We start from the raw sequence: 22840 nt of genomic DNA on the forward strand, positions 1-22840 counted from the left end.
GCAGAGAAATTCCCTTTAGCTTAAAGAGGAGACTGGGAGAAAGATAACTTTTAATAAAAGATTATAACTTTATTACAAAAGCACAAAGGTAAACATAATGCACATGGAAAAATGATAAGTATATGTTTCTTGGTCCTAGTACTTGAATCTAGTGTACCTAGCTTTCATGGTGGTTGCATGTAAAAAGTATTTGGTGCATCCGAGGAAATTAGAAAAAGGAAAGGTTATAGGGAAGGATTTTAGGGGTCCCTGGTCTGCCAAACCCAGCTGCTAACTAAAGATGGGGAGAGAAGGGGAGGAAAAGGGGGGGAAAGATGGGAAAGAGTTCCAGACGCGAGATAGTTACCTGTCTTGTAGAGCAGTTGGATGGGGGGGGGAGAGTCCTGTGTGGAGGACCCTCTGACACAACACAGATGTGTTGTGTCCTTGGAGGGGGAGCCAGAGAGAGAGAGAGCATGTGGCGGGGAAGCCTTCTCTTAAAAAGGGGTTTGCAAAATGTGCTGAGCTGAATGGTAGCTTGCTTACTACCACACAGCAGGGTAAACATTGAAAAGATCAGGCTGTCCCTTATCAGCAAAATTCAGTGGGGTCTAATGGCTGGCTTCCTAGCTGGGGGAACTTAAACAATACAATGAATGGGCAACCCAGGAAGGCAGTTCAAGTTTGCATACGGTACTTAAGCAGTGATTGGGTTAAAACAATACAATGAAATACAGTAATGTAGGAGGCTGGGTTAAAACTATACAATGAATAGGAGACACTTAAACAATGATTTACTATGCCAGACTTCTTCCTATAATATGTGAATCATGGGGAGGTGGATTTTGTAACCATGAGCTTGTGACATGACCAGAGTTTTTGGAAAAGTGTGCTGGGAGAAGTGTGGCCTGCATGATGTTTTAGTAACATAACCAGATATAGAGAGAAAATTACAACTAAAAGGAAAAAGGGGATTTTCACGTAACAGGGGTGGGGGAGAAGAGAAGTACCAATTGTCTGCTCCTGTATTTGAGAAAAAAGAGTACGACCAGAAGCCCAATTCTATTCTTGTCTACTCAGAAGTAAGCCCTATTAAAGTCAATGGGGTTTACTCCCAGGTAAGTGGGGATAGGATTGTGGCCCAATGCCCTTCCTCTAAAAGGCTAAAGGCAACGCAGGGTGGGTCACTTTGGGGAGTTGCAGGCAAACTGTGGCAAGGAAAAGGGACTTTCAAAGACCCTTTTAGTCAGCTAATTCTTTGGATGGTGGCCTCAGCAGACTCGCTCCCTTCCTGCCTGCTCCTTGCTCCCTTGTTCTCTCTCAGTCACTCCACCTGGACCTCCTCCAGGCTTCTCTGGCTGCCCAATCAGCACGCAGGGCAGGAAACTGTCTTAATACCCAGTCCTAGGCATGTCTACTCAGTAGCAAGTCCCATAATAGTCAATGGGGCTTACTCCCAGGTAAATGAGGATAGGGTTGCAGCCTTCATTTGCTCAACAGAAGGAGCAAGCGACAGCAGGAGATTCCCCCTTCGCTGGCTGCCCCTTTTTCTTCTTCTGCTGCTGTGTGAGGCTCAAAGTAGCCACTTCTCCTGCCCACTTGACTGCTGCCTGTCTCCTCTGGCCCCATGGCACACCTGAGGCAGCCTTGTGGCACACCAGTGTGCTGTGGCAGAGTGGTTGAAAACCACTGCTATATGGGTATTGCTAAAAAGTTTGGGAAGCACTGCTCTAGACTAGAGGGACATGTTGCCAGTTCACTTTGATTGAGCCAAGATCTGTATATGCATGTACACTCTCTTGTACCCATGAGCATATAAATGCTCCCTCTCCAGGTGGATATAGATTAGCATTCACCAAGTGATTGCTTAGGGTTCATGTACACATGTGGTAAACCACTTGGCTGTAGTGTCCTGACAAATGGATATCACATATCCAAATGCAGAAAGTCTTGGCCTGGCCCTGGACTGTGAGCACAAAAGTGACCTTAGGGATCAGCTGTGGGCCTTTCTGCAGGTTCTGGGCAGCTGTTCAATGATACTGACCTCTGCTGCCAACCCTGCTCCTGCACTGGAAGTCTTCATGCCTGCTTTCTACAGGGATGGGCAAGTCGGGCATGGCTTAACTCGAGTTCAGTTGTGAGTCTCTGCATGCCGCAACTCGACTTGAAAACAAGTCGTAACAAGTGCAAGTGCAAGTTTTTGCAACTTGAAAAAACAAGTGCAAGTTTTTGCAACTTGAAAAGACTTGATTCTTGAGGTTTTCCCTTTAAAAAGCCTGCTGCAGCACCACAGGAAAAAAAACAGGGTTGTTGCCAGGCTCTGTGTGTGCTTCGGCATTCCCTTTAAACACACATGACCTCTACTATAGACCAGAGGTGAGAGGGTTGCTTCACCCACCTCAGCCCTCTCCTCCACCCCCACAATCAGCGGCAGCAGGGAGGGCACTGGCTTGCTTGCCTGCATGCCACCAGTGAGGCAAGACCCCCCCAGGGGTGGAGAGGGCATGGTGGTGGTACTGGCACAAGATGGTAACTGGCAGCACCAAGACAGGTTCCATGGACCCCATCAGATAAGAAGGCAGACTGGAAGACAACATGCTGCTCAGACACACAGTGACTGGCAGCATGGCATTTCCAGAAGATAGGAGGGGTGTTCTGTTCTCCAAGATGGGGGGAAAGGAGGCTTTCAAAAAGCTGTGAATGTACCAAATCAAATGAACTGTAATGCTCAAGTTAAAGATGGGAAGGGTGAAGTCCCTCCTAGTCCTCCTCCTTCACAAGAAGAAACCTGCGAAGAATTCTATAAAGCTTCTGCAAGACAGGAGGAGTGTACTCTGATATGTATGGTGGAGAGAGGAGGAGTGGGCAGGGAGCCCAGGCCACTTTGCCACCAGCAAGTCATCTTGGAGGTTTTCGAGTTTCATGATCCACTCCAAATGCCTGCAGAGAGGGTTGCTGCTGCTGCTGCATCCTCAGCCACCAAGGGAGGGCTGCTCTGGGGTCAGGAACTGGCACAGCCCAGAGACAGACAGGCACTCTGGTGGGCCCAGGAAAGGCAGGGCTGTGGATGGATGCTGGGCACCAGCTCCAGGTCCACACTACAGGTTGCCCATCGCTTCTGGAAGTGGAGGCAGGAGAAATTCTGGAGTACTGCAAGGAAACAACAACTCCTCTCCCCTACACACAACATCACTATACATCAGCACAGATGATGGGACGATGCTGACTGGCTGGGTCCCACAGGGAGGTATCAGAGCTTGGACAGGCCATAAGGCAAATTTCATGAGAGTTACTGGAGACAGGCAGCCTGTCACTGGTGAAGCACCCGATGTAGAGGCTGCCTCACGTTTCTGGAAGGAATGAGGGGTGTTCTCTTGGGGAGACCAAAGTACCCACCATCCAGGCATGTCAAGCAGCATGCAAACACTCAGGAATAACACACCTGGGGACTGAGGCCTGACTCTTCAAAATACTCTGAGCTACCTGGCCAGCGTGTGTGTTGTGCCACTCAGAGACACACCTTCAGTCTGAATGGAGTGGACCACTGATCTGCAGTGTGGACCAGAGGAGGAGGGGAGACAGTGACCCCATGGCATGGCTCAGACATGTCTCCGATCTTCTGGAAATGACAGGCAACCTGTAGTCTGGACTGGAGGGAGGGGGAAACCAGTGCCCCAGTGGTGTGACTCAGACACACCTCCAGTCTTCTGGAAATGGTGGGTACCTGTAGTGTGGACTGGAGGCCAATGCCCCAGTGGCACGGCTCAGACATGCCTCCGTTCTTCCAGAAATAACAGGTTGCCTGTGATATGATTTGATGCGATATGTCACGAGACCCAGGAAGAGACTACAGCCAGAGTCCAATGAATGCAGCGGGCCGGTCAGGAAGGGAGGGAGGTACAACTACCACACTGCAACAGATAGGAAGCAGTCAGAATATGAGTACTAGAATGATGGAGTACTAGAATGACGGACAAACTGGCTGGCACCAACTTGTCCACCATTGCAGAGCCCAGTGTAGGAGAGGGACAGAGACATTGGGCGCTCCCCCCTCACACAAGTTACCCACTACCACACTGCAACCAACCAGAAGCAGTCAAACATGGGCAAAACATTGCCACTGCCAGAACACAACAGTTTCATTTATTGAAGAGCCACACAACCACTGACTGGTTGTCAGGCAAACTTAGCTCCATTGCACTTGAGGAAGTCAATCTTCCTCAAGGAGACTTGCCCCCAGCTTGCTGTGATGAGGCCTCATCACCAGGTTGCCTTAGCTGAACACTCAGCTAAGGTTGATGGGAGCAGAGCTGGCAGGAACAAGGAGCAGGCTCAGAGGAGCAGCACTAAGCAGGCAGAACTCCCTACAGTGACTTTTCCTCTGGGAAGGCATGTGTTACTTTGATTGACCAGGTCACAGTAGAGGTGCATCTTGTGCTTAAAACCGACTGCACTGAAGGAGGTGGCAGTTGGCAGTGGGAGCAGGATTCTCAGCATTGTGGAACTGTTGGTAGTCGTAGAGAGAGAAAGAAGAGGAGCTGCAGGTTCTCTTTTGGAGAGCTGGAATCTGGGTGTCACTGCCTCCCTTGCTGGTCATGGTGGACTTTGGAGACCTCTTCAGAGAGCTTTGAGTTACAAGGCCGCAGAAGTGCTGAAGTACGGAGAGCACCTTCTCCCTCACTGGGAGGGTGTCTTCTCGGTTGCTAATCATGCTCAGCCACTAGAAGTGGAAGCTGAGGTCCAACGCAGCAGCCATGAAGTACAGGTAGTCATGTGGTTTCTTCCCTGGACCCTGTTGTGTGGTCATCAAACCAGCAATCAGCAGAAAGCCGCCAAGGCGGGCGTCCATCTTCAGAGCCACCACCATCTGCACCAGGTGGATGGGCTGCAGACTGCACAAGTCCTGATAGATTCTGAACACCGAGGGCACCACTACAGAAATGGTCACTACCTCTCAGGCTGCATGGCCTGGGTGGCCTGCAGAACCCTGCTCTGTTATTTCAGCTGCGGGTACTCCCTGAGGAAAGGTTTCAGGTTGTACTGGCTTACTTCATCCAGCACCAACCTCAGCCACTCTTCCTCCAGAACTAGGAAGGAATTACTGTGGGGCAGGGTGGTGTTCCAGAGTGTGCTGGTGACTTGTGGAATGCTTATGTTGGCATTGATGCTCTTCTTAAACGTGTCTGAAAACGGTGCTGGTGTGAAGCAGACTACACAGCTTTGACATCCAGGGTGGTCTGGATCTTGGCCTCCTTCAGGCTGTTGCCAACACACAACTGGAGGCTATGTGCAAAGCACGATAACCTCATCAAACGGATGTTCAAGTCAGGCGACTGCCTGCTGCACAAGGGAAAAAACCACATCCTCCCCCACATTGTGCCAGTGCTCTCCTCCTGGCTGAAATACCAGTCCTTGGGGAAAGGGGAAGTCTACGGAAAACTCTTTCACCATGTTGCCTGCGTTGTCTGTCACCATGTACCACACCTTTTCTTTGATTTGGAAATAGGAGCACACTCCCTCAAAGACCTTGTAGGTGTTCATACTGGTATACCTCAACATAAATTGTTGGCAAGCAAGCAGTCTGGTCTTCAGCTGAAAGTCAACAATCACTTGTGCCATCACCCCAAGGAAACCGTGCATTCTCCAGTCCGACCGGATGTCAAGGGTCAGAGCCACATTGCCTGCCTGGGCTGGAAGGCTGCAGACTTCAGCCATAGCTGCCAACTACTGCCTGTCAATTTCACCGCAAACCAGCTTTTTGTTCATCTCTCGACATCAAGGGTCCAGCTCCTTGCAGAAGTGGCTAAACTCTGGCCTCTCCACCAGCGACAGAGGGATAGAACACCCAATGATTAATTCACAGATGGCAGATCTCAGGATTTTCTTTTACTTCAGGTTGGCAGCCACCCATCGGAGATATCTCAGTTACAGGTGTTGGAGCAGAAAATGTTGCTTGGGTCCTGATCTGCACTCCCTGAAGGAGAAGACACAAAATTGGACAGTGTGGTCTGGGTGGAGGATGGCATGACAGTAGTGTCAGCACGGCTGGAAGAGTGTGCATGTTCAGAACGTTCAAACTCCTCCACCTTCGTTGGATGACAGGCCTTGAGGTGTCTGAGGAAGTTGGAGGTGGTGGACGATTTGTCACTGAGCAGAAATATGTTCATTGGCCAGTTTCTGCAAATTGGTGAACCCAAAAGACATCCATTCCCTCCCCCTGCAAGAACTCATGGCAGCAAAGCAAGGAGTGGGCAGTGTACAGTAGTCTACTGTCTGTCTGGCCTTGAAAGTAGGGGGTTTAGGGGTTGGGAAGCAGCCAAAGATGGGCTCTGCTCACCCAGCCTGAATGGCGAATGAGAACAACAGGTCTGGAAGGGTGGTTGAACATCTAGACTTGATTGGCGGCCTGCTGCTCCTCTTCCTAGGAAAAATCAGGAGTCACTGACTGTACTATTATTATTCAATGTTTCTCAAGCTGTGGGTCGGGAGCCAATTTCAGGTGGGTCCCCATTCATTTCAATATTTTTAATATATTAGATTTGATGCTATCATGGCATGTGACTGCATTGGGGGGAATGTTACAGATCTGTACTTTAACAGGCTGCTCTGTATATGTTTTTAACAATGATAGTAAATGGGATACTCATGGGTAAGTGTGGTTAGGATTGCAGCCTAGAATTGCTAAAAAAATTTCCTGTTTTATGACATCACTTCTGGTCATGACATCACTTCTGGAGGGTCCTGACAGATTCTCATTCTAAAAAGTGGATCCCAGTGCTAAAAGTTTGAGAACCACTCAAACTCAAAAAAAGTTTGAGTCTCTCAATAAAGTTGGGCAGAAACAGAAGGGAAGGAAAAAATACACTGTTGTCCTTACAGTGGGTTTCTGCTGCCAGGACTGCCTGCCTGCCTGCCTGACAATGATCTGAGTGATTGAGTATCTATGATCTTCTTTGGGTTGTTTTCTGCAGCTGCCCACACTATTCTGGCAACCCCCCCCTCCAAAAAAAAAAACACACAACAACAACAACAACAACAACAGAGAGCTTGTGCTGGCTAGTGGAGAGAGGTTGTGCATTCGCTTCACCCACAATCAAAGAGAGACAGAGAGAAATCAAACCCACCTTGTCTCCCCCTTAGGAAAAACTGGAACAAACTAGTAGACAGCAAAATGGCAGTGCCATGTGCTGCTGGAAACAAACTGAACACTAAGTAGTAGTTGTGTTGATTATATGAGTGATTGATTATCTATAATCTTCTCTGGCTTGTGTTCTGCAGCTGCTCACATTTTTCTGGCAAACCCTGCAAAACAGAAATCTTGTCTTGCTGCAGGGAACGTACACTGGAAAACTGCCTGATAGAGCTGTATACTAGTAAACACTAATCTTTCTTTCTTTCTTTCTTTCTTTCTTTCTTTCTTTCTTTCTTTCTTTCTTTCTTTCTTTCTTTCTTTCTTTCTTTCTTTCTTTCTTTCTTTCTTTCTTTCTTTCTTTCTTTCTTTCTTTCTTTCTTTCTTTCTCATTATTAAAACTTTGGCTGCCTAAAAAGTAGTACAGGTGTGCATCACTTAATGATGGGGATATGTTCTCCTATCCCTGTTGTTATGCGATTAGGTCATTAAGTGAACTCGGTTCAATCTATTGCCTTTGTTGTGTAAACAGACACTCCCTGTCAGACATAGCTGGCTGCACAGGCTCCTGGAGAGAGATAGCCTCTTCTTTGCATTAACAGCATCTCTGCTGTGTAAACAGACACTCTGCTGCAGGCTATGGTGGGAGACACAATTGCCTCATTAAGAGCATCTTTATTGTGTTTACATAATAAAGGCAATATATTGGACTGAATGTTCACTTAATGACCTAATCCCATTACAATGGGGATCAGAGAACTTATCCCCAGTTAAGTGGCACACACCTGTATTGGTGACTTATGTCACAAAGAACAAATACAGAGGCCATGCCTCCATGTGTCCTTAGGACCAACTCCATCATCTCTAGTATTAAGCTGCTATGAACCGCTGCCTCTGATTTTTGAGTGTTGGAGCACTCAAATGTGTTTGTACAGGTCCTCCTAAATGAATAAAGCAGTTGATTGAGCTTGTAGGAGCTGATGTTTTTGAGTCATGGGGGTGTTGTCTGAAAATCCGTCCCTTAGCCTCTGGGATCTGGAGAAGGCAAGCAAAGTCATGAGGCATTTTCTCAGTATATTTCAGCTGGAAGTATGACTGTAGGAAAAACTACAGCATGAATGTAGGACATACTGTAGGAACTACAGTATGACTGTAGTTCATGCTGCTGCTGAACTGCAGTTTTACACCCCTTTAGACCTTCCCTGTACGTGGCTTACCAAAAACTCTAATGTGGACTGCACTGAGAATGAACTGGCAATACCTTTAAACAGTGGCTGGGTTTAACCTGGTTTGAGCTAACCATAGTTAAGAATGCATTCTGTGGTTTGAGCTTCTAGATGTGCAATGGATAAATGATGATTTATCTTTTGGATGCAGTTTCACAAGTTCACTCCCATCTCCATAGTGTTCTTCTTGAGGTGGAGCAACGGCTTTAACTGGGGTTTGTCCAATCGTTTGTGAATTGCAAATAACGTACTGTATTTGTGACTGTATTTGTACTAACTGCAAACCATAGTTAGTTAGTCTGAAGCAAACTGTGGTTTCAGATCCTGATGTGTCTGCCCTAAATGAGCCTGGTTTGGGGCAGACAGGTTCACATGTTAAAAGAAGCCGTAGTTTAGGGAAGCAAACCATAATTTCAATTTATGTCTGAACCCAGCCATGGTATAGGGGATGTCCCCTGGGGCAAGCCTGGGGAAGGACACTAGGATAAATTGCACCCTCATTCTCTAACTATAGAGAATATATAGCATATAGCTAAAACAGACTCTCAAAGTAAACTCACAGAAGTCCCCTTTGTTGCCTCTGACATTTACTCCTGATTGAAAGTTTCTCTCAGTAGATTCTGAAATGTAATTTCCATATCCAACTTTATGGTAGTCCTGCATTTTAAGAGCTTCTTTTCAGTCAACTGACATGTTTGAATTTATATAAGGATTTATGCTTTCATTGAGCTCTATTCTCTCAAAGATCTCTCTTGGTAACACTGGGAAAAGTCAGTGAACAAGATGGCCAGTACTTATACTCCTTAATTAAGTGTTGTATGATTAGGGAGTTTGGAAGTTTCTCCAGGTGCTTTTGGTGATATTCCTTTTGGGAGGGGATTGGTAATGCTAGCGCAACTCAGTATCACACACAGGCATTATTTTCTTGGTGATATTTAGTCTGAGTTGACAAGTGGATGAAATTTCAAATTTCATCCTGGTAAACATTGAAAGAGCAAAGCGATGAAAGTTAAATGGATGAAAGTTAAGGTATGCCTGTAAGTAGGGAAGCTTCTGTACCAAAAATTTATTTTTTCATTGTTGTCTCTTCCTTACTTGGGGTGTGTGTGTGTGTGTGTGTGTATAATAATAAGAATGCATGAATGTGATGAAAATGGCAGCACTTGGCATCTTGTGGCAAGGGTTTACTGTAAGAAAAAACTTGTGTTTAAGTGTCTATTAGTCTTGTCGTCAGGCATGACTAAAAGGGAGAGGAGCAGGGCTATGTAGGCATACCCTATAGCAGATTTGAAAGTCAGAAGGGAGGAGTACTCCTAAGTGGTACAAGGCTTGTACAAGAGGGGAATGTTGTCTCATCTTGTAGAATCAACACCAGGGATGGTGCATGCAGGTGTGAGTAGGCATTAGGTAACTGAGGAAGAAAATACAGGTGGCACCCCGTCACACACACACACTAATTAATATGGAACATACCTGCATGGTAGTGCTTGTATACAGCAATAACACAGGCCTACAAAATTGAGGGTCAGAAAATTTTTCCCCAAACTTTATAGTGGTTTGATATGAATTTGGGGTGCCGATTCCAAAAATGGCATCGGTTTTGCCCTATCACGCCTAGTTTTGGAGGTCTAGTCTAACCTCATTAGTGAATGGTTCAAGCAGCTTCCTCATGAGGAAGCCATGGTGTAGGCTTCCTCATGAGGAAGCTGCTTGAACCATTCACTAAAGAGGCTATGCCGTGTCTCCAAAACTAGACGTGATAGGGCAAAACGGATGCCATTTTTGGAATCGGCACCCCAAATATACCCAGGAATTGGTGTAACGTTTAAGGAAGCAAAATGTGTGTTGGCCTGTGTAATTGATTTCAGTGGGCAGGAGAACCTCCTGGTTGATTGTTGCCCATTAATCAAATCTGTCTGTCTTCTGCTCTGTCATTTTTAAAGCCATCTCAAATCTGCCATTGGAGATTGCCATCTCACTGTGCCTTATGAAAAGGCTAGCTCTGTTCTTGAGATGCTCAGTGCACACATTGCTGGTGCCTACCTCATACTTTGAGTGTATTTGAGATCTGGAACTTTAGCCCATCACAGCTCCATCCTGACCAGGTCTGCCTTTGACAGTGCCTAGTAAGTGCCCTCTGAATGAAGCTTGTTCTTCTGAGCTGGGTGGGGTGGGAAAAGTTTTCTGACTTGTGGACTGGGTGTTAACTACTTCAGGTCAGAGCATGATGGGGCATTGCCTTCACTAGTTAGCTACTGGGCTCATTTGAAGTTGCTGATTATTACCTTTAAGATGTCAAACTGCCAGAGCCCAGTGTACAGTACCTCAGGGAACATACACCCATACATTCTTCCCTGCAAACTAGGTCTGATACTCTGCTCTAGTTTCTGGCTTTGGGGAAGTACATTCTAGTAATGCATGGCCTTTTCAGCCATGGCAAAGCATTCAGTAGACCTGTTTACCTAGGAAGACTTGCCAGCCATGTCACTCAGAAGGTGAAGGCTTCCTTGTCTGTAAATGGTCTCCCCTCTTTTGTTTAGTTTTTGATTCAATTCTCTTAAGCTGCTTTGTTTTTTTAAGGTGTGAGGTTTTTATTGCTGTTTTTGCTTATCTTGAAGCAACATCATCTGTTTTTGCTGTGTGGCTTTTGTAATTTAAATTTGCTTAGAGGTTACCTTCAGTGTTTCATGGAAAGGTGTCTAATAAATGTGGTCTCTAAATGCATGAGCTAGTAGCTGCAGATTGCTTGTGTGTTGCAGCTCAGCTGGTAAGAAGATCATGATCCAGGAGGTAGTGTCATGTAGGTTGTTATGGTTATTTATTTGATTGTCATGTAGGTTGTTATGTTATTTATTGTCTGTTCTGCACAAGAATTTTTGATATTGCTACTTTGCTTGCAGATCTGAGGAGTAAAAAAAATCTCCAAATATACGTATATGACCATGATAAGACAGGCTTGTTTCAGACCTCTCCCCTTTCAACTGAAAGCATCCTATGCCTCCCCAGGGTATGAGCCATTTCAGACTGGAGCATCTGTGCAGAAAAACCTTAAGGCTAGTTAGAATAGATGGCCCGGGTTTTTATGACCACCTTTCCCATGTTGTCCATTTTCCAGGTTCTATTCAGCCTCCTCGGCTCCTGGTCAAAAGCCTCTCGTTGGAGCCCAGTCCAGAACATCGTGCTCCAGAAGCCCCCCAGCGTCTTGTCTCTGATCCAGGACCTGATAGCAGTGAAGGGGAAGCAGCCAAGCTCCGGCCTCTCAAACGACCTCCAGGACCAAAGCCACAAGGTAGTGAGCTAATTTTATGTGCCCAACAAGACCTGGCAGAGTCTCTTTGTGGAACTTCCCAGGAATAATGTCTGTAAACAGAGTATTGGCTTTGATGGAGCTCCTGGCTTTCCCTTTCTAAGCATCAGACTCCATTGGGACACCAGTAGAAGGGAGATCTTGATCTTTTATATGTAGTCTTTAGACTTGTTTCATATCCTGCCTTTTGGTCCCAAGGAGGATCTCCAAGGTGCCTCTAAGAGAATTATGTAAATAGATATGAAACCATAGCTCATATCATATATCAAAACAATAATATATACATTATATATGATGCTTTTCTTTCAACATTGGCTTTCAAAGCAACTTTCAATAATTGAACCTTACGCAAAGGACCAGTTTGGACAATACTTTATCCCCTCTTAGCGCATTTGTGCTGCTGGTGTGCCATGAGTGGGCTTGCCCCATTCAGTTCCTTGCATGCAGACTTCTTAGCATCATTGCACATGTGTGTGTGAGTGGGAGATGTTTCCTGTTATCCAGTCTGTCCCTCTGTGCATGCTGCTAGTACTACAGCCATGTAATATCTTAATAATAATAATAATAATAATAAAACTTTATTTTTATCCCGCCCTTCTCCCAAAAAGGGACCCAGGGCGGCTAACAGCATATAAAACAGATTAAAACATAATTTCACAAACAGATAAAAACATATTAAAAAACACATTAGCAGAACCCATAAAAACAGTAGTCAGAAGAGTCAGAATAAAAGAGCATAAAACAGCAGTTCTTAGAGGAATCGGGCCTGTAAAAAAGCAACTAAAAGATATATAAAAGTTGTTAAAAAGGCCATAATGTCAGAAGGCTTGGTTAAACAACAAGGTCTTCAGGCCTCACCAAAAGGTCTCGAGGGAGGGAGCCATTCTCAAGTCAAGGGGAAGGGAGTTCCACAACGTTGGTGCCACTACTGAGAAGGCCCTATTTCTTGCCGCCGCCCCACGTACCTCCTTAGGCGGCGGCACTTGTAAAAAGGCCTTCTCTGATGACCTGAGAGGATGAGCCGGATTGTACGGGAGTAGGCGATCTCTAAGATAACCTGGCCCAGAGCAGTATAGGGCTTTAAAGGTCAAAACCAGCACCTTGAATTGGGCCCGGAAACAAATGGGCAGCCAATGTAGCCCCCAGAGAAGCGGGCTGACAGAGTCAAACCGCCTAGCTCCAGTGACCACACGGGCCGCCGCATTCTGCACTAATTGCAGTTTCCGAACCGTCTTCAAGGGCAGCCCCACATAAAGCGCGTTACAATAATCTAACCTCGATGTCACCGTAGCATGGATCACCGTGGCCAGGTCTGCACGATCCAAGTACAGACGCAGCTGGCGCACCAGCCGAAGCTGAGCAAAGGCCCCCCTAGCCACAGCCGCCACCTGGGAATCCAGGAGCAGCTGCGAGTCATGTGGCAAAGTATGCTGGGAAGTGGGTGGAACATGCTTACAGTGCAAGTGTCCAAAGAGGGGTTGGCAGACAAAGTGTTGTTTTGCCAAAGGTATCCAATATTAGGGATACCTGGAAGCAAATATGGCCGCTTCTTCCTGCCCCAGCATTTGGTGATGTAATCCAGACTCTTCCTTAGAGGGAGGGGGCAGGAGGAGCTACAAATGCTGGCTGACAGTAAAGATGCCAGCCTAGAAAAGGAGCCCTTTTCTTGTTCACATCAGTTTTTCTTATCTACTTTTTCCTCTTGCTTTTCCAGTCCCTCCTAAGCCAGCCCATCTGCAGAGCATTCAGCTGCCAAGGCATCCTGAATCCATTCCACCACCCCCATCAAGGCCTCTCCCAGCTGACCCTCGCCTGAGCCGCAGCCCTCTGCCAAAGGATGGAGTGGGACCATTATCTGCTGTCTCCTCCCTCATTGAGAAGTTTGAAAGGTGAGTGCTGTTGCGGGTCATGAAGTCCTGCTTTTTTCCTACAGCTGGGAATGTGGCTGCTGCTGCTGTTCCCCTTCTAAGCTGTGAATTGCAGAGAGGGCAGATTGGGTGCACTCTCTGTGCCAGGAAGCCCCCACGCATGCTCTGTAGCACTGCAGCCGCAGTTTGGCTTTGCTCTCAGAGGAGCTGGAACGAACCTTCCTGCACCATATGCACTCTAGCCTGGAACCTTCTTCCTCAATTAGTTCTCCTGAGCAATGTAGCTAATACGGGCCAGATATATAGGTGAAACAATGGACCCATATATAGTTGGTTATGATCTAATCTTGTAATAAAGGTGATTGTCCATCACTGCACCATCTGGTTATTCTAGGGCAGTGATCTTCAATCTTTTTCATCTCGTGGCACACTGACAAGGCACTAAAATTGTCAAGGTATACCATCAGGTTTTTGATAATTGACAAGGCACACCATGCTGCCAGTGGGGGGCTCACATCACCGTTGGCCCCACTAATAAATGATCTTCCCCCAAATTCCTGTGGCACACCTGTGGACCACTCACGGCACACTACTGTGCCATGGCACAGTGGTTGAAAACGGCTGTTCAAAGGTGAGTCCCTTTGGGGATTTTTTTGCTGAATACTTGTTTTGATGCTTTATTTTGTTTTAAAGGAAAACTTAATCCCACACTTTCAGTTTTTTAAAAATGCCCAAGACCGCTCACATAATCTTGTTTTAAAACAATCCAGTACAATTACAATGCAAAGAACTAAACACAAGCAGAGGGAATTTCAAAACAATCTCAACTGCTGGAGTAACCAGACAGAAATGTTAAGCCGCTAGACAAAATGTCTTCCAAAATGAAAAGGTCTTCAGGTGATCTCTGTGTTAGGGTAAAAGACAGGGCCAGGTGGACTTGGCTGGGGCAGGGAGTTCCACAGCCTAAGCGTGACATGGGAGAAAGCCCTCTTCCACATAACCACCAGCTGTACAATATTTCTGTTGGAGGTGGGGCATACAAGAGAGCCTGAGCTTTTGGATAAGTCTTATGGGAAATGGCATAGTCTGAATGAGAGTGTACAAGTCCCAAGCTCGGTTGACGCAACCTACCTGCCTCCCAGGGCCTGTGTTGGCGTGGGGAGGCCAGCACATGTCCAAGTGCCGGCCTAACCACACTTAGGTCATTGCGAAAGTGCTTTACGTCACTTTCGTGATAGCCCTGGGCTGGCGCATGGAACATGTGCCGGCCGAAGGCCCGATTTGGATTGGGCCCTAAGAAAGTTACAATGGAATGGAAAGAGTAATTTTAAAAAAGTGATTTGCATTCATGATGAACGTGTTCTCAGAGGGTCAGTTACTGACATTGTTAGGCAATAGATATGTAAAAAAAAATAGTACTTTGTCACATAAACTTTGCAGTTTGTCACGGTGAAATCTGTTACCTCAGGGTATTGCATAAATGGCTTTAAAAAGGACTAAATAAACAGATGAAGGCTAGGTCTTGTGGTGGCCACTGAAATGCAGTATTCATACTCAGAAAGACATTGTCCACTTCAAGTAAGATCTTGGCTTGTAGGTTTCACACACAGTGGGGCACAAGAATGAATTTGACTTGTGTACGCACCTAAAATTGGAGCCCATGATTGTGTCAGTGCCATTAGGCCCTGTGTTTGTCATCCATCTGCCATTCGTTTTGCTGTGGATGAATCACAGGAGTGAGGACTATTCCCCATGGCATTTATATAGATTGGTTGAGGTACATGTTGAAGGTTGCACATATGACAGGAGAGTGAGCATGAAACTCAAACTAACTCCTATGTCCCATCACATCTAAAGTCTCTGCACTGGGGTGATCTGAGTATGACCTGGATCACTGCATGTTTTCCAAACAAACGATAAGGAGTGATACCATCTTGCCCTGCTGCTTAAATTCCTTGGGCTTCTCTAGTCTCTGAATAAGGAAAAAGGACACCAAGCTAGATGAACTGTAGATCTGATTGAGTGTCCTGATTTGTAGTGATCTCCTTTCAGTCAAGTCCTTTTTCTTCTTTTACTCCTAGAATCTATATCCCTTACATAGGTGGGAGAAGAACCACAAGCTCTTACCTTTGTTGCCTCCTGATTTTATATTTACTTCCTGTCGCTTTCTCGGAGTACTTGGATGTCCTGATTTTCTGTGTGTGAGTGTATTTACACTCTCACATAATACCAGAACCAGGGGACATCCACTAAAATTGAGTGTTGGGCGGGTTAGGACAGACAAAAGAAAATATTTCTTTACTCAGCGTGTGGTCAGTCTGTGGAACTCCTTGCCACAGGATGTGGTGCTGGCGTCTAGCCTAGACGCCTTTAAAAGGGGATTGGACGAGTTTCTGGAGGAAAAATCCATTATGGGGTACAAGCCATGATGTGTATGTGCAACCTCCTGATTTTAGGAATGGGTTAAGTCAGAATACCAGATGTAGGGGAGAGCACCAGGACGAGGTCTCTTGTTATCTGGTGTGCTCCCTGGGGCATTTGGTGGGCCGCTGTGAGATACAGGAAGCTGGACTAGATGGGCCTATGGCCTGATCCAGTGGGGCTGTTCTTATGTTCTTATGTTCTTATTTGTCATTTCTTGTAGGGAACCTGTAATCCTGACTGTTGAGCAACCCCCATCACCGTGCCCCAGCCCAGATCTCCCAACCCCAGAGACGGGTTCCATGGAGCCCTTGCTGGATCGCCCAGCTTCCTTAGAATCAGCAGATCTGGCTCACAAGCTCTTGGACCTCCTTGCACTGGAGGGAGGACAAGAAGCTGTGGGGAGTGCAGCTTGCCTGTCCTCTCATGATGGGGGGAAACTGGCAAACCGAGACAGCGGCATTGACAGCATCAGCTCACCATCCAACAGTGAAGAGATCTGCTTTGGAGGGGACGAGGGTGCAGGAGAAGGAGCAGGGGCACCAGTGCCTCCTGCCGTCATCAAGCGTCGCTCCACCCGCGATTCCGAGGGAGACAGTGACATGGACGATGGCAGTGGGGATGAGGCTGAGCTCCTGCCAGAACTCCCACCCCCACAGGCAGAAAGGCAGGACTCTGATGAGGTGAGAGCCAGAGCCAATGGACCCTGACAGGACTAGTGTAAAATGAAGTCCCACCATGGCCTGATTGCCCTTGCTGAGCCCTTCTTTCCTCCTCTGGCATTTGATGCTCTTTGCTGAAGGAGCTCAACCTGAGATGTAACTCAGGGGATTAACAAGGGAGAGGGGTGAGAGTGTTGGGGTGCATACTCATTGGAGAGGGGGAAGCATGGCCCAATCTCTTGCCCATTGTTGTATTGGGGCAGAGGAATGGTTAGATCTGCAGTATTTCTACAGTTACTCCAACTTGGGCAATCATATTAGGCGGGAAAGCCCTTTGAGTGTATGGTTATGGAAGAAACAGGGATCCCATTCCATCTCGAGGGACTATGAGGACTGAACCAAGGGGCAAGTGAACTCCACAACCATGTCTAAACCTGAATAATAACTAATGGAAAGCAGCTGAGGTGGGAGAGGGATACAGACCTGTTGGAAAGAAGAAAAACTTGGACGAATTAATTCCATCTTCATTTTGGCCAACCTGTTATGGGGTGCAGGGCTGGTTAGTGAAAAAGGACCTGGTGACTTTCCCTGCTAGGAGTTTTGTTCTACTCCTTTTTTCCTCTCAACAGATGACTGTTCCACAGAAGGCTTTTCAAATTGCCAATGAGCTTCTCCAAACAGAAAAGGCCTATGTGGCCCGGCTGTATCTACTGGATCAGGTAATGGGAATACTGTGGAGTATCCAAAACCTGCATGTGCTGTTTTTCTGAAACTGAGTCGCAGATGCAACAGTTATGCCCTGCTGAATCAATTGAGAAGCCCTATGGCTGGGCTATTGACATACGTGTAGCCCTGCCCTTTAGATCAGCAATTTTCAGTCTTTTTCATCCCCTGGCACACTCACAAGGTACTAAAATTGTTAGTGCACACCATCAGTTTTCTGACAATTGACAAGGCACATAGCACTGCTGGCAGGAGCTTGCATCCCACAGTGGTTCTGCTAACAAACGATCCTCCCCCAAACTCCCACAGCACACCTGCAGACCATTCACGGCACACCAGTGTGCCATGGCACAGTGGTTGAAAATGGCTGCTTTAGATGATGTCTTATGGCATGCTTTACTCTTCCAAGCCTGTGACAGTGATTGTACAGAAAGGATGTAGGTCTAGAAGCGGAGACTGTGCAGAAGGAGATGGATGGAGTACTGCCAGCCATCGACTCTGAAATTGGCTTAGACCAGGCTGCCTCGTGAGTTGCTGAAGTGTTTTCCTGCCTCCTAGGTTTTCTGTGCCCGTCTACTGGAGGAAGCCCGAAGCCGAAACTCCTTCCCAGCTGATGTGGTGATGGGCATTTTTGCCAACATTTGCTCAATCTACTGCTTTCACCAACAGTTCCTGCTCCCAGAACTGGAGAAACGTATGGAGGAGTGGTGAGGAAATTGATTGGCTTAACATTTGGGGTGGCTGAATTATGATAGCAAATGTTTGTTTTTGTTTTGGGGGTGTGTGATTAATTGATTCCTTTTAAGCTATGGTTAGGAGCTTGTACAGCACCGCATCCTACTCTGGAGAAATCTCTTGAATTTGGTGTGGGTTTGCTACACTGTTTTTTTTATCTGTGCATAATTTAAACCTGAACTGCACTGAATGTGTCGGAATATGATGTGTGGGGATTCTGTCTGCCTAGTTTAATCTTTCCATCATTTGTGGTGACCTCCATGTTCCAGTGCTGCTAATCTCAAATAAGCGAAAAACAATTTGCACAGGTTCTGTGCTTGGTTACCATATAGCAGGGGTGCCCAAACCCCATCTCTGGGGCCACTTGCAGCCCTTGAGGACTCCCAATGCGGCCCTCAGGGGGCCCCCAGTCTCTAATGAGCCTCTGGCCCTCTGGAGACTTGCTGGGACCGCACTGGCCTGACGCAACTGCTCTCAGCATGAGGGCATCTGTTTGACCTCTCGAGTGAGCTGTGGGATGAGGAGGCTCCCAAATACACTTTTTTTCTCCTAACCACACTACCTACTTGTATTTTGATAAAAGAACAAAAGGATGCTCCCCAGCACGAGCTGCATGTAGCGGGTTCTCTTTTGGGTGATGTAGTGCCACCTGCATCCTTGTTCTGTGCCACCTGAGCTCTCACCTAGCCCCTCTGTGAATACGGTAGTTCCTATCCTGTCTGTCTAGCTGCTGTCTGAGACTGAAGAATTCCAGGAAGAAATTCAGAGGTGAGAATGGTATCTCTTGAACCTTAGTTGTGCCACTGGTGTCAGTGACGTTGCTGATTTGAAGTTTTATTTTCTTTTAAACAATGCTGTGATGGTGGATCCACAGGTGGGACTTGTGAGGCATGTGCTTAGAGGCCCATGTCAGCAAAAGGGTCCACATCTGTGCCCAGCCAATCCCTGAGGCAGTGCAGATTCAGTGGGGCTATTGCTCACCACCACCTGGTACCACAGGACCTGTGGAACATAAGAACAGCCCCACTGGATCAGGCCATAGGCCCATCTAGTCCAGCTTCCTGTATCTCACAGCGGCCCACCAAATGCCCCAGGGAGCACACCAGATAACAAGAGACCTCCTCCTGGTGCCCTCCCTTGCATCTGACATAGCCCATTTCTAAAATCAGGAGATCGCACATACACATCATGGCTTGTAACCCATAATGGATTTTTCCTCCAGAAACTTGTCCAATCCCCTTTTAAAGGCATCCAGGCCAGATGCCGTCACCACATCCTGTGGCAAGGAGTTCCACAGACCAACCACACGCTGAGTAAAGAAATAATTTCTTTTGTCTGTCCTAACCCTCCCAACACTCAATTTTAGTGGCTGTTCCCTGGTTCTGGTGTTATATGAGAGTGTAAAGAGCATCTTTCTATCCACTTTATCCTTCCCATGCATAATTTTGTATGTCTCAATCATGTCCCCCCTCAGGCATCTCTTTTCTAGGCTGAAGAGGCCCCAATACCGTAGCCTTTCCTCATAAGGAAGGTGCCCCAGCCCAGTAATCATCTTAGTCGTGCCCTTTTGCACCTTTTCCATTTCCAGTTAGTCCACTAATTGGAGATGCTTACTGGGTGGGGAGCAGTGTCTGCAGCAGATGGTCTTCTCCCCTGCCCCCAGTACCATTTAATAGTTCTTGGACGTCCTGTCCCCAGATGCTGAGTTGGGGCTCAAGGCATCTGGGAACTATTAAATTGCACAGAGGAAAAAAGAAGATGGCCTGCTGTCGCCACATGTTTGCCACTGCTTCATGGTCGGACTCTCCATTGGATTCCCAGTCAGGAAAGCTAATCAGGCAGTGAATGGACAAGAGTTCTCTTTCACTACCGTGGCTGTTGTTACAGATGGAAGCATCAAGGAGGACGCCTTGTTCCTGGGCACATATGCATTTTCCGAAGCATGGAGTGTGTGTGCAATGGGGGGGGAGGGGAGTCCTGCAGGTTTTGTTCCAACCTGCAAAAGTTGGAATGATCACTGCTTAGAAAGCCCACAAGCCATATGTTTCACCTTGCTAGGATTTGTAGCTGTTCTTGTAACCCTTTTCACATGTAATGCTGTTTCAAGTTTACCATTTTTGAGTTTACCATTTTAAATATGCTTTCAGGCTTCCTAATGAGTGCCTGCATGTACAATACGTGTATCTGCAAATATGTATTTGTCTTCGCTAGTTGTTCATACACTGAGTTTGCAAGCATACTCTTGAAAATCTTTGGCAAACGCATAAAAAAGCATAATGTGTGAACTAACAGATCAGTTGCTTTTCTCCATTAGAACCAGTGCTGAGAAGATGAAAAGGTCAATAATGATTGTCGTAACCAAATTCATTCCTCTGAGTTCTTCTTGTTTGCCTATATTTCACAGCTGCTGACTTGGTACATCTTTTTGATTCTGTTGTTCCAGGGACCAACATCCTTGCATTGGGGATATCCTCCAGAAACTGGCCCCTTTCCTCAAGATGTATGGTGAATATGTCAAGAACTTTGACCGTGCCATGGAGCTGGTCAGCACCTGGATGGAGCGCTCAGCTCAGTTCAAGGGCATTATCCATGAAGTGCAGGTGAGCTTGGTCACCAGCTCAAATGTGTTGCTGTAGCAAGCCCCCGCCTGGGTGGGCGAGTGTGCATGCGGGTTTTGGAGCAACCGAATCAGTTTTGGATCTCCCCAGATGCACAACCTCAGTTTTTTCCAGGCACAGAGTGACAAAGAAAGGGTCATGACATAGTAACAGAATGAGGCCTTTGCTGACAGGTCGCTTTGCAGGTGACAGGCCCCAGATTTGGCTCCTGGCATCTTCCGCTAAGACTGGGAATGACCCTTGCCTGGAAATCCTGGAGAACCACTGCCAGTTACTGTGGAAATACTGACCCAGGTGGATCAGTTTTCTGTTGCACTATAAAGCAGCTTCATATGTTCTTGGTATTTGTGCAGCGCTTGTGCTAAGTGAAAGCATTTAAATGTTTGTGTTAATTGAACTTAATGACATTCTTTAACCATTCCCCCAGAAAAGAATGTCAGGAAGTGAAACCTACTTTTTAAGAAGGAAGGGGGTTTTCATCCCCCCTTTTGCTGCAGGTGGAGGGGGAAACGCAGATTAGGGGGTGAGGATGGCGGAGGGGTGTTCCATACTTTGTTTTGTGGCCTACTTATGGTATAAGAAAATGTTAAGTGTTTCAAAGTGGATGGGGGTGGGGGGTTTGCTAGGAAGGAATTCACATCTTGGCAACAGCTCGTACCTCTTTAGGGAGACTTTCTCCAGAGTCTGAGAAATCTGCCTCTGGTTCCCTGGGTCTCAGTTCCCGCCAAGCGCAGGCACTTTGCCATTGGAGACTAGCCAGGCGGACAGTTCTCTTGAGACCACTCTATGTTGCAGCGGGAAGAGATATGTGGGAACCTGACCCTGCAGCACCACATGCTGGAGCCTGTCCAGAGAATCCCTCGCTACGAGTTGCTGCTGAAGGACTATCTCCTCAAACTTCCCCAGGACTCGCCTGATTGCAAGGACGCACAGAGTGAGTGGAGCTGTAGGGGGTACTAGAGATCAGGGCTGGGAAGGTCAGGGGTGAGATGGAGAAGTGCTGCAGTAAGTGTGAAAAGGAAGCTCAGAGAGTGTATTAAGGTATTAAAGTCTGTGCTGGGTTGGTAGGGGACACATCACACACACACTTTTTAGACATTTCCCCCCAGGACCTTCCTGAACATCTACGTCTGCAGCCAGCAACTTATTTTCTCAGAGGGTGATTTTAAGAATTGATTCTGAGTGGGAGGTCAAGAACCTTAACCCATCTCTACTCATACTGATCTGCTGACTAATTTCCCTCTGGTTTAATACTTGGGTCTTCACTTGTTGATCTCTTATCTAAATGGCAAAGTATAATTTAGCCCCTCCACCATCACCCATTGGTGTAAGTGGCAGCATTCGGGGAACCAGGAGCCAGGATTACTTTGCTTTTATAGAGGTTCAAATACACTGTGGTCTTTCTCCTTTTAGCTCAGGAGGAGACACTGTGCAGTAAGTCTGAATGAGTAACATAGGCTCTCTCTCTTTTGCACAGAATCCCTGGAACTTATTGCAACGGCAGCAGAGCACTCAAATGCAGCCATCCGCAAAATGGTGAGAGTTGGAGAAGGCATAGGTGCCTGGATTCTCTTTTCTCAGAACTAGGAGGGAGCTCCAACTAAGCGGGTTAGCACAAGATGCTTTAGGAAGGCCTTGCTGTGCCTCACCATTACAAGTGGCTGTGGCTAGGGCACAAACCCACCCAGAGATCAGGTAAACCACCAAGACGAGATCTAATGCATCATTGTTTCCTTTGGCCATATAGCAGCTCCTCATCTCTTCTTCTGCCTCTGCTTCTCCCCATCAGTGCATACACACACAATCCATATACATGCTTAAAGCAGGTTCCACAGTAGGAACTCTGATCCCACCCAGCATCCTGTCCTTGGGTCTGTCCTGCTCCCCTTTACAGTTCCCAGATCTTATTCCCCTCCCTCTGTTTCTAGGTCCCCAGCCCTCATCCCATACCAGAAGCCACAACTTCTGTTTTTCAATTTGCTTTCCTCTCTATTTTGAGCCAACCCTTGTATTCTTCTGGGGAGACCTGATTGGGATGGAAGGGTCTGCTTGAATGTTCATAGTCTCTGCCATTTGTGAAATGTAAGTAGGTGCATCTGCTTTCTCTTAGTTGAAAGAGTCCCTTTTTGGGGGGAGTAAGTGTTAATACCACTTTAACATGTGCATTGCACT

The 22840-nt window shown here is 46.8% G+C and overlaps 1 protein-coding gene across 1 annotated transcript in view; it reads left to right on the forward strand.

The window, feature by feature from the left end:
- FGD1 (FYVE, RhoGEF and PH domain containing 1) overlaps positions 1-22840 on the forward strand; it is a 58332-nt gene that overhangs the window by 24902 nt on the left and 10590 nt on the right. The window contains exons 2-9 of the mRNA XM_066614166.1: positions 11450-11623; positions 13356-13530; positions 16154-16613; positions 17222-17311; positions 17874-18022; positions 20494-20650; positions 21464-21602; positions 22146-22204. Coding sequence (XP_066470263.1) covers positions 11450-11623; positions 13356-13530; positions 16154-16613; positions 17222-17311; positions 17874-18022; positions 20494-20650; positions 21464-21602; positions 22146-22204 — 1403 coding nt within the window. The remainder of the gene's footprint in view (positions 1-11449; positions 11624-13355; positions 13531-16153; positions 16614-17221; positions 17312-17873; positions 18023-20493; positions 20651-21463; positions 21603-22145; positions 22205-22840) is intronic.

The sequence above is a fragment of the Tiliqua scincoides genome, chromosome 2, assembly GCF_035046505.1.
Source record: "Tiliqua scincoides isolate rTilSci1 chromosome 2, rTilSci1.hap2, whole genome shotgun sequence".
Lineage (NCBI taxonomy): Eukaryota > Metazoa > Chordata > Lepidosauria > Squamata > Scincidae > Tiliqua > Tiliqua scincoides.